Source organism: Oculina patagonica, chromosome 12 (assembly GCF_052425735.1).
Source record: "Oculina patagonica isolate OP01 chromosome 12, crgOcupat, whole genome shotgun sequence".
Lineage (NCBI taxonomy): Eukaryota > Metazoa > Cnidaria > Anthozoa > Scleractinia > Oculinidae > Oculina > Oculina patagonica.
This window is the reverse complement of record NC_135769.1, coordinates 3,758,494-3,770,193: the sequence shown is the minus strand read 5'-3', so window position 1 is coordinate 3,770,193 and position 11,700 is coordinate 3,758,494. Positions and strand designations below refer to the sequence as shown.

The window sequence follows — 11,700 nt, the reverse complement described above, 5'->3', positions numbered from 1 at the left end:
TCACTGGGAATTCACTTTTAATGTCGTTTAAATTGAATTGATTATATCGTACATTTTTTCGCAATGCGTATTATTCGGTGATACATATGTTCTTGTCTTTGATACAAGATTTACTTTATACAATTTTGTGGCTTGTCGTTTTACTTTTATAGTTTAGCCTGATACATTTTCAATTATTGTATGATCTTTTATGTTTTCTCTGTCCTGTTCATCCAGTTGTGCTTACTAAAGGATTAGCTTTGGCATAAAGGGGAGGAAAGGGAACTGAAAGCAAGCGCGAATTGCAACTTGGTTAGTAAGGATCTCCTTATGACCGCAAATTCACGCACAGTAGGCAATCCGGGGGGGGGGGGTACTCCCTATAATGGCATATAAATGGAGACCATTTTTGTGCTAACTTACTTATCCTCATCGGGCCCATGCTTCAGGTATATAAAAGGGAAGAGATTTCACAAGTTTAGGTATATGAAAGGGTGGGGATGTCGAATATTTAAAATATTTCGAACAGACGCTGGCTGTATCATTTCAATTTATTAAACGCTCGGCATGAAAATGTCATGTCTTTTTGGTATATAAAAGGGCTACCTTTTTTCCAAAATGGTATCGAAAAGCCAAGTAGTTTTATTTTTCGTTGCGTGATCCCCTGCATCAAAACAATTTTTTAAAAGGGAAAAGGGCTAGACCTCGGGGTGAAGCCGTCCCTACTGATCGGCTGATCGAGTCCTTCGTTTTGGAAAGAAAGCATTTCGAAATTTGTGATGTCCCGGATGAATCAGTTTGTGAACTATGACATAAACAGAAAAATATTTTCATATCATTCTTAAATTAAATGTGTAAACGTTTAAAAATGACACTTAAAGAGTTTTGAAGTGAAAGGTTATGCTATCGACTTTAGATAGACAACTTGTACAATTTTATTGGTACCCTTAAAAGGGCACCAGCATTGCGGCTGCATACTAAATACTGTAATTTTCTCAAAATTATTTTCAATTTGTAATATCTCGATTATTAAAAACGCAACGCAGATCTATATAATCAATCAAAAACGGTTTTTCTGCCGGCTTTTTATACTCTTACCCATTCTACCTTTCGGCAATGCCGTGTGCGCTTTTACGCTTTTTCTGGACAACCAACCTTTCTCGAAAAAGCTGTATGCAAGCAAACAAGTTTTAACATGATCTATCGCGTACCGGAGTTTTCGTTCCCCATGACTATTTGTCTGGAAACGAGCACCCCTTGAGAAAACATTCTGATTGGAAGTTCAAAAATACTGGACTTCTAGTTGAATTGGCCATGGCTTACTTCTAAAGCATGGTCAACGAACTCCTTCGTGTTTCACTTCCGACCTTTTTTTACTTTTTAAAACACCAATCAAAATCGATCCTGCAACGGAACTCTTCATTCTCGTCCCTAGAGCCCACAATCCTTCTGGATCCCTGACGCAGACGAGAAGGATCGTGGGCTCTGGGAACGAGAATGTGGAACTCTCGAGATTCGCTTTCGTCAAGCCTGCGCAGTAAGGAACGAAGACTCGAGGTACGAGATTGTTTAGTGACAAGGAAACATTACCATTATGTAACACGGAACTACCAGCTTAGTAGCCTAAATAGCATCTTAGGTTTGATGCTGTTTTCTGCCAATAACTATTTTTTAAGTCATCTTGGCTAACTGTACAATTCATGAAATGCTAGCTTAATTTTTACACTGTTTCCTTCATACATCAATAGAACAGAAGAGACAGCATGCAAATATCATACCAAGCAACTGAAAAATAAAGTAAAAAGATATAGCGTTAGATTTGTGAACATTTACTATAGTATACAAAAAACGGAGAAATGGTGACAACTAGACTCCTGGGTCCCTTTCCTTTCACCCCGATACGTTTTCAAGCTTAAGTCAGTCTCTGCTTTAGCTAGAGCGGAGAACGTATTTACATAATTATTCGGCTTTCATATGCTTCTAAATAACTGAACGGAAAATGATAAGGTCTGTGATCACGCATGCGTATAACTACAGCGCATCACGACCATTCCCGTTGCCATAGCCTCGTTTCTTTTGGTCACGTGGTCGGCGAAACGATAGAAAAATCGCGTGGCCCTGGGGAAGAAGATGCATCACGACAGCGCAAGCGCAAACGCCGTCAGTCATGCGCAAAAGAGATGGGCTCTGGGATCGAGAATGCAAACCACGATTAATCATGTGTAGAGCTACGTTTTCGGAGGCGTTCTGTTTTCGATATTTTCTGCGTTTTGGTGTGAACGATAGGCAAATGCCCATAAAGACTGCTTAGTCACCAGGCGCCCAGCGTTGCATTTCGATGAAAGGATGGAAACTGGGAGTGAGTGTGGCAGGCTCACAACACCACGCGCACCGCGCTCTAGCCACGGAGGGTAGCTTAGGTAACCTGGGAATGAGGCAGGCCTAAAGACGTACCGTATTTTCTCGATTAGACGCCCCTGGCGTTTATTTCAAACTTGGCCTGGTGGACCCGGCGTTTATTTGACTTCTGCAGATTATTCGAGCCCTACTTTCATCAAGCAATGGGTTTTATTCGTTATTTTTGACAAAAATGTATCAGGCTAATATGCCTACAGCTTATTATACCTTAAATAAACACCTGAGGGGCCTATTTTCAACTTCGTCTTGGAGACCCGGCGTTTATTCGATACCCGGCGTTTAATCGAGAAAATACGGTATGCTTTCCGGACGAACGTTTTTATTAACTACAAGATAATGACACTGAAACGTACTTAGACGCGTACTTGAACCGTGCTCAAGGTTAATTTTTGCATTGACACAGCCTCTCCAGTCGTTCCATTGATTTTAAATTTGCTCAAACACAGAACGTTTGTATAAATTCGACAACTTTACTTATACAAACCTGAATACCGGCGATGGATACTGCAACAATACCAAGAATAACCAGATGGTTATCGACGAAGTCTTTCAGCAATTCTAGACAACCCTGCGAGAAAAAATGTCAACCGTGTCTGTAACAATTACATAGTGTCTAGATACCCGGCAGCCGGGAAGTGTTTTCAAAATACTACATACCCGGCAGTCTGAAATTATTCTAGAATTTCCACGGAAAAACCAATCCAATCCTCCTCAAAACTATAGATCTTTGCTTAGAAATGCCAAGCGATTTCAATTATAGTTTTGGCTTTGTGTTTGAGGAAATTTTCGAGCTTGGGCATACTACAAAATCTTGATTCTTCGACACTTAGAAAAAATTCGTACTCTGACTCCGGTGTCAACTCTTATAGAATAATTTCTACAAAAACTGAAGTTGAAACCCTGCGAGAGTATTCGATATTTGCTGAGAAATGCGAAGCGATTCTAAATAATGTTTTGCTTTTGTTGTGGACGAATTCTCTTGGCTTCGGCATACTATAAAATCCTCGACTCACGGGCACGGTTGTTCAAAAGACTAGATACCCGGCAGTCAAAAATTCATGAATAATCAATACATTCAATATCCACAAAAATGATCATTGAAACCTAGCTCCCGAGAGTATTTAAGTATTTCAATTTTCGGTCGGAAACACCAAGCGAGTTTTTACAATGTCAGTTTGGTTTTGCACAAATTGTACGAACTTTATGTGACTCACGGGCACGATTTTTCAAAGACTACATACCCGGCAGTCAAAAATGCTTCCCGTTTTTCCATCAAAATTCCATTTGAACCTGCTGAGATTCTGATGAGATGTCGGTGTAGAAATACCAAGCGATTTTCCAACTTAAGGCCTCAACAATTTCCTCGGCAAAGTAGTACAAAATAGCTACAAAACGCTTGAGCGTTCGGTGACGAAAGTCCGCCACCGATGTAACTTCCGGTGTGACACTTTAGTGGCGTGACAAAGGTGGCACGTGGTGTTGGTTTTCGCGCCAAAACGAACTCGGCGTTGGAAGCGACGAAGTTCTTCTGTGGGCTAAACGGCTTAGCGTTGGAAGCGACGAAGCTCTCGGTTAAATAGAAATACAAAGCGTTCCTCTATATATAGTCACTCAAGTAGATTTTTTCAAATTCAGGGGATTTGTCCCCTCAGTGAGGAGACCACTCTCAGATCAGTTCGCAACGTGTGCCTAATAGCGTTGAGGTTCTGTTGATCTAGTTACTAGGTCTGGGTCCTACTGGACCTAGTAACTAATAAGGGTATCCCTTTTTAGGACACACCGGAAGTTACATCGGTGGCGGACTTTCGTCTCCGAACGCTCAAGCGTTTTGTAGCTATTTTGTACTACTTTGCCGAGGCAATTGTTGAGGCCTTAAGTTGGAAAATCGCTTGGTATTTCTACACCGACATCTCATCAGAATCTCAGCAGGTTCAAATGGAATTTTGATGGAAAAACGGGAAGCATTTTTGACTGCCGGGTATGTAGTCTTTGAAAAATCGTGCCCGTGAGTCACATAAAGTTCGTACAATTTGTGCAAAACCAAACTGACATTGTAAAAACTCGCTTCATTTCCGACCGAAAATTGAAATACTTAAATACTCTCGGGAGCTAGGTTTCAATGATCATTTTTGTGGATATTGAATGTATTGATTATTCATGAATTTTTGACTGCCGGGTATCTAGTCTTTTGAACAACCGTGCCCGTGAGTCGAGGATTTTATAGTACGCCGAAGCCAAGAGAATTCGTCCACAACAAAAGCAAAACATTATTTAGAATCGCTTCGCATTTCTCAGCAAATATCGAATACTCTCGCAGGGTTTCAACTTCAGTTTTTGTAGAAATTATTCTATAAGAGTTGACACCGGAGTCAGAGTACGAATTTTTTCTAAGTGTCGAAGAATCAAGATTTTGTAGTATGCCCAAGCTCGAAAATTTCCTCAAACACAAAGCCAAAACTATAATTGAAATCGCTTGGCATTTCTAAGCAAAGATCTATAGTTTTGAGGAGGATTGGATTGGTTTTTCCGTGGAAATTCTAGAATAATTTCAGACTGCCGGGTATGTAGTATTTTGAAAACACTTCCCGGCTGCCGGGTATCTAGACACTATCTAACAATTATACACAAAAACTAACCGAGGTAAAGAATAGGCTTTTGTACATTATGCTAGCATTTTTTCGAGCATTTTAGTGAGGCAAAAGCATTGAGCATAAATCGAGCATTTTAGTGGCATTTTCCAGGAAAAATTGATTCTTTTCCGAGAAAATAAAAAAGAAATTAATAAATTGACTAGCGTGAAAGAGCAGCAGTGTGTGTGCGTGTGCGAGAGTACGTGGTGCGTGAGAGAGAGTGGGTTCGTGGATGCGTGAGTGCGTACCTGGCACATCAGTAGGGCTTTCCACAAGTTGCTCGAGATTTCCCAAAAAGTTGCTCGTAATTTCTCAAAAAGTTGCTCAAAAGTTGCTCCAAAAATCCAAAACAGTTGCTTCTGATAATAAAAGTTGCTCGAAAGTTGCTCCAAAAAATCCAAAACGCTGCTTCTAATCAAGATAATTTCTCCAAATATATGCTAATTTCCCTTTGAGGGTAAGATTTCTAAGCAGTTTTATGCAATTTTACAGTAAAAGGAGTAACATATTAAGGGGAAAATTTGTTAAATAACAAGGATTTCTTAATTAAACTGAGAAAAATCGTGAAAATATCGATGACGTCATGTTTGCAGAGGGGTTTTTGTAAAGCCGAAAGTTGAAACGTCTTCAGATGTTTCTCGAAAATCTTCGGCAAACTTCGTAAATCTTCGGAAACGTTCGTTTGGTCTCTAAACAATACTCGGATTATCTTCGGAGATCTTCGGTCTGGAAATTGCTCAAAATGCAACAAGTTGCTCGAGAGGAAAAAAGTTGCTCGAAGGGGAAAAAGTTGCTTGAAATATGAAAAGTTGCCAAAAAGTTGCCGAGCAACTTGTGGAAAGCCCTAGGCGTGCGTGTGGAACGTGTAGTACGACTTTATTTTTATTTTATCTACACACTAAAAGCAATACCTCTGTGTGAATTTTGCTCTTATCGAAGCCTTCCTCCTTGTTGCAAGTTGTTGCATTTGCATCTTCTTTGCAGCAACTCAGTGGTACCCTTTTATCTTTGTTATTTTCTTTCCACTTGCTGCCTAGCCAGTCCGTGTAGTTGGATAAACCACAGCATTTGAGCTAAGAACAGAGAAAGAACAAATGTTTTTTGTGTAGCTTATCCATTTATGCAATGATAATTCAATACTTACCGCCTGGCGCCTGCGCAAATAGAGAAATGACTTTTGAAACCATTTTAAGCGTGTTCCTGTCTCATTGTCGGTGGGGATTAGGCGAAATAGACACGCGAATAACGAGCCTTCTCGCGAATTAACGCGGGATCTAACGCGCGACCTAACACGTCAAAGAGACTAGATAAAAGGAAAGGGAGACCTTCTTTACTTGCTCCTTTACTGACCTGTTTTTTTTCCTCGTTTATTCCCTTGTTTTACCTGTTCCTTACAATCTGGGGGCATGAAACATGTCAACTCTTGTCCATCAAATTTGGGAAATGATTTTCAAAGCATTGACAAAGGAGGCTAAAGAGTGGCTAAATCCGGCTACAAGAAAATGGAAAACTTCTTCTTTACTCCCATAAATCCAGGCAAAAGGGAGAAAAAGAAGAGGAACCTGGTATCGAGAATAGACTGCTACTTCATCGCTCGGTTGCGCTTCGGATCCATGGTAACAATATATTTGTGAAAATTTAATACTTACTCGTATTTGTAAATTATCCACGTTTTGGTCGGTAGTTGCGTCAATTTTTACTCCGTAGTTGTTTTTGATTTCATCCTTCAGTCTGTTTGTCACCTCTTCTTCAACCTTTCAAAAACAGAAGATTCATTTTGTTATAAACTCAGCTCAGTATTTAAAATCGTGTCACAACTCTAAGGTATTATTGTACCCATAGATTTTACCCACATGGGATCGAGCATTTGACCGTCACGGACAACGTTTCAGTTTTCCGAAAATGCCGAAATAAGCTTGGAGTGCTTATTTAATCTTCGAAATGCTGTACATTTTAATAGGACCTTAAGCCTTCACTCAACGTGCAATCGGACTCGATTTGCGAGAATTTATTCACAGACGACTGATATTACACACTGGAATGAAACCTAATTACTATTCAAAAACTCGACTCTTAACAACTTGGACGCTAACGAACTTTTAATGTTGGAAATGATCTTTGATACATCGAAACGTCGATTTGTGTTAATTTATTAATTTTTCTTCCACATACATGCATATAATTTTTAACTGCAGCAAGTTTCGAGAACTTTGAATTGTTCTTCACGGCCCCTGCAAACGAGGCTAACTTCCTCGTTTCCAGGTCTTCCCGCTCTTCGGCATTTTAATTACGCAGTCGGTATGTCGCTTTTGGAATCTAATACATTTCCGAAGATCGAATTTATTTAAGGTTTCCTTCATTAAGGATTCTCCTGAAAATCGAAGGAAGAAACCTGGCAAACATCAAATACAACGCAATTTAATGTACATCAACTACAAACCAGGGGCGGATCCAGGATTTTTCAAAGGAGGTGGCTGTTTACCAATATTTTTGTTTACTATATTGTTTAAGCCCCAATTTGTTTATGAGGGAGGGGGTTTCAGGCTTTCAGGCAGTTTTTTGAAAATGGGAGCGCAAATTATTTTGGGTCTGAGGACCATATTTCATGGAGGCATAAGCTCCATCTCCCTAGGGGGTCTGGGGGCATGCCCCCGCAGAAAATTTTGAAAAGTTGAAGCCTCTTAGAGGGGTATCAAATGGTCTTTGCGAGCATTTGCGAGCATGCGAGCACAGCGTTTTTCTTTGCGAGCACGAGCATTGACAAAAATTAGCCTTGCGAGCAACGAGCACTTTTCAAAAACCTACTTCCACTAAAAACCGAGCATGTGAGCACTTGTAAAAATGTGCGAGCACGAGCAAACGAGCACCCACTAAAATTTTGCGAGCATTGCGAGCACTGCGATATTTCGAGGGACCATTCTTGACTCCTTCTTAGATGTGATTTCCGCGATTCTGAGCAGCTTTATGCAGCTGTCAATTAAGTTATTAAAACACTGTTTTTCACTGATAATTTGGCAAAATATTCTTTCCTCAACTTACCTTGAGTTATATTTCGGAGAAAAAATATAGTTTTCAGTTATGAAATGAACAGTGATTGAAATTTGACAGGCCACGAACTTACAGGAAAGAACAGATATGCGTTGTTTTGCTCACCCACGTGCGTAGAAATTTTTAGCTCTTGGCAAAGGGGCCTTCGGACAACTTTGGCGACTTTGCTTGCTTGTGAAATCGTTTCGATGCGAAAAAAACGGTAAGAAAACTCGCTAAAAAAAGACGTAAATGAAGACGAAAATCATTCTAGCAAGGCTAAAACAATTCTTGAAAGCTAAAAGGAAACTATTTTTTCAAAATTATACACACATGTTTTGTTACATTAAGCCAGAAGTTCGAAAAACAGGCTGTCGAAAATCTCCTATTATGGAAAAATGGCCGTCCTTAACTTTGAACGGCTGCCTGACTATGATAGGTGGATGGACATTGTCCTTATTTTATTATTCTTATTTTCTTATTTTCATTTTTCTGGTGGATCAAGGGGGGTGGCTAGCCACCCAATCCACCCCCCTGGATCCGCCCCTGCAAACTCAGCCCAGTGGATATCTAAACATTGGGTTTTTTTTAAGCAGACAGATAAAGAAAATAAAAAAAACATGAATACTTACCCTTTCGCGGTAAAGAAAGCCGAGGATCCCCGCTACAGCCTCAGCGGCAAATATCAAGAACAAGCAAGCAAAGAACTGGAATGAAAATGTGAATGTATCTTCATTAGCCAAAAAGAAAACGGTAAATCGAAAAATACAACGTTTCTTGAGACAGCTCAACTTTAAATTGTTTTTAGTGCATGTTTTTTTCTTTCTGGCGATCGAATATATTTACAGTAATGTATTCTGACAATTAGCCTAGAGAGACACAATGGGGCGCAATAGGGTTAGCCAGTCAGACGGCGATACTGCGCATGCTTACAATAAGACTTTAATTTAAAGTCGAACGAAAACCTCCAAACAAAAAACAAAAACACTCCAACAAAAACGAAAAAACGAAGAAAAATGTTTTTTGGTAGATTAATATTAAGACTGCAAACCATCCTCCGGATGAATAAACATTTTCTAATGCCATTCATTTCGATTCTACGTAAATTCCACGGCCTTTTTTAACTTTTTTTTCCTCGCCAACTTAAATCTTAAAAAGTGGTTTCAGCTTTAGCGGTGACAAAGGATATGGCAAAAACAGACGGCTTTAATACCAACTTAGAAGCATTGACAAACTTTAAAACTTCAGTCATATATTTTACTCACGGTATTTCCTAAGCTTTGTTAAAAAACTGCTAGCAGTGATCTACATACCGCGCCAAGAAGAGGTCTGCTTTCTTTTATTGCTCCACAACATCCCAGAAAACCTACTACCATGACGAAAGCACCCGCTGCCATCAAGATTTTGGCGGGAAGGGCGTAACCGCTGTTACCTAGGAACGCGTCAAACTGACCGGGGTCTATCTCGGTCCATATTCCTATTCCTAAGATGGCGGCGCCGGCAAGCTGGGGAAAGAAAACAAAATTCTGGTTAGTGGTGCATTTTCCTCTTGTTTTAATGTATAGCTGAATCCAGGGGTGCTCAAAAGAATGTGCGCTCCGGGAGAATGGGGTAGGGGGATGAATAGAGAATGGTCTGTCCTTTTGGGGGGAGCTTCCGTGGCCCCACCCCTAGGTCCGCCACTGGTAAAGCATTAGTGTAGAATGTGCCAAAGTATTAGTAAAGGAAGATTATCATTATCATCATCATCATCATGTTTCATCACGTAAGTAGGCACATAACACCGTATAGGAAGATTATGCGACATGATTATTTCGCAATTTGCTCAAAGATCCTTCAAGTATCTCGTTACGCTTTTAACAATTAGCCCATCGGCTGAGCAAAGTTAGCCATTATGTAGAACAGTCTAGAACAAGCTGCCTGTAAGAACATTTGTAAGAAAGACTGCGAACGATCCTTCTATTGTCCTGTTCAATCGTTTAAGAATCGTAATACATATTCAGAAGTTGACTAATCTACTTAGGGTACTCGGGAAAGCCGTTATAGTTGCGCGTGACGATTACAACACGCGCGTCACGCACCGCGCTCGCCACGCGTGTCAACCGAGAACATTCCACAGTCTATTAAAAGTTTAATTAAGAAATTGATTGAAATTGGCTGCAACTTGAAATAAGGTCGTGAATGGATGAAGACATGTTGAAAGATTATGCGTTTGGATAATTGATATATAGACTATGCGTGTAAGGTCAATATCGAGACATGACAGCGCACGCTATCACACGCGCTCCTTTTGTGCGGCAAATTGTGAACTGAATGCCAAGACCACAAACTAATTATCACAAATTTAATGAACATTGTAATACGAAAATCCTATTAACAGCAAACGCGATTAGAAAACCTCGAAGAAAATTTGATATGGAAGTTATGGATAGAATCTTGGGCATGAATATCGTTGAAGAGCCGGCATGACTGTGAATACCGCTGGGCTAGTGACAGAAGCGGAATATTGTCCTACATATTGTGGTTACAGAGCAAGTTAAAAACAAATCACAATATTATTGAAATATGAAGAATATTTCTATTGTTCGTCTGTTTCTCCTGTTTTTCTTTTTCTTTAGCTTTTAAAACAAGTTTAAGCCGATTTCTTAACTCTGTCACCGACTGATGTACGAGTCTGGTTTAATATGTACAACGTCGATGACTTCTAATTTCCGTTCAACAACCTGTTCTGATGTCAGATCAAATTTTATATTTGAGCTGTAATTTAATAAATATGCATAACAATCATATTTAAGTTTGGAGAGAGTTACATTGTCATGACGAACAAAGCACTTGCTCCTGCAATTTAAGGAACTAGGTCTGACTATTTGCTATCAGATAATAAATTTATAGTCTCCCTCTAATTAAACGTGGTGAAAAAGATCAGCGAAAAACAGTGACATGCTAAAAAATATTTTTAGTATTATTCACGACTCGCTGAGTTCATTAAGGCCTTCTTATATGCAGGATCGGAGGAAATACGAAATTCTGTTATTGGTCGCATATTAGAGGTGATATTAGAAAAGCTTTGCCGTCGTCGAAAGGCGAATAAAAATCCCTGAAGGAAAAAAAGATAAGTAAAACGCCAAAAACCGAAACAGATTTCTTGTGACAGACTAAATATCAACCGACTTAGCGCTGTGAATTGTAGGCTCCAGCAAGTTTCAGCTGATAGTATAATGAGACGAACGCTAACTCAAAATTAATAACACGTACCCAGAAGATGAAATTGAAGGTGAAAAGAAGCGTCTTGATGCACTTAATGCCACACATAGCGGCGAGAATTTTCTCTCGCGGGTTCTGTCACAAAAGATGTCCGAATGCTGGGCTTTAACCTCACGCAGTGACTTGGAGCGAAAGGCTGTTGTTTTCTCTGACACACCACGGCGCTAGATACATGAATATGTATGTTACGGCAAGGGCGTGTAACGCACTCAACATAAGCAGGTTGTTGTTGATTGTTTTGGTATGGTGCATTGATAAAGAACCAATTGAAAACCGCGGTTTAGAGGCTTTTTTTAATGACTTGAAAGCAATGTATTGTTAGCGCTCGCGTTCGCTAATAACAAGAATCAATAACTCCGCTATCTGCATAATGTATCCGTGC

At 39.8% G+C, this 11,700-nt stretch overlaps 1 protein-coding gene across 1 annotated transcript; it reads right to left on the bottom strand.

Moving 5' to 3' along the window:
• On the bottom strand, positions 1-11,581 carry LOC144631848 (CD151 antigen-like). The gene is made up of 7 exons (XM_078490425.1): positions 11,310-11,581; positions 9,368-9,559; positions 8,687-8,761; positions 6,677-6,781; positions 5,939-6,100; positions 2,882-2,965; positions 1-1,764 (listed from the first exon to the last, which is right to left on the bottom strand). The coding sequence occupies exons 1-7, from the start codon at positions 11,364-11,366 to the stop codon at positions 1,714-1,716; spliced, it is 726 nt and encodes a 241-aa protein (XP_078346551.1). The 5' UTR covers positions 11,367-11,581; the 3' UTR covers positions 1-1,713.
• Between the last annotated feature and the right edge of the window lie 119 nt (positions 11,582-11,700).

Bases quoted from the DNA above. Each gene is read 5' to 3' on its own strand.
- LOC144631848 (XM_078490425.1), bottom strand. From the start codon at position 11,366: ATGTGTGGCATTAAGTGCATCAAGACGCTTCTTTTCACCTTCAATTTC. The intron at 6,782-8,686 runs GTAAGTATTCAT...TGTTTTTGAAAG, and splicing joins GCTTTCTTTACCGCGAAAGG to GTTGAAGAAGAGGTGACAAA. The intron at 2,966-5,938 runs GTATTGCTTTTA...TTTTTCTCGCAG, and splicing joins AGAGCAAAATTCACACAGAG to GGTTGTCTAGAATTGCTGAA.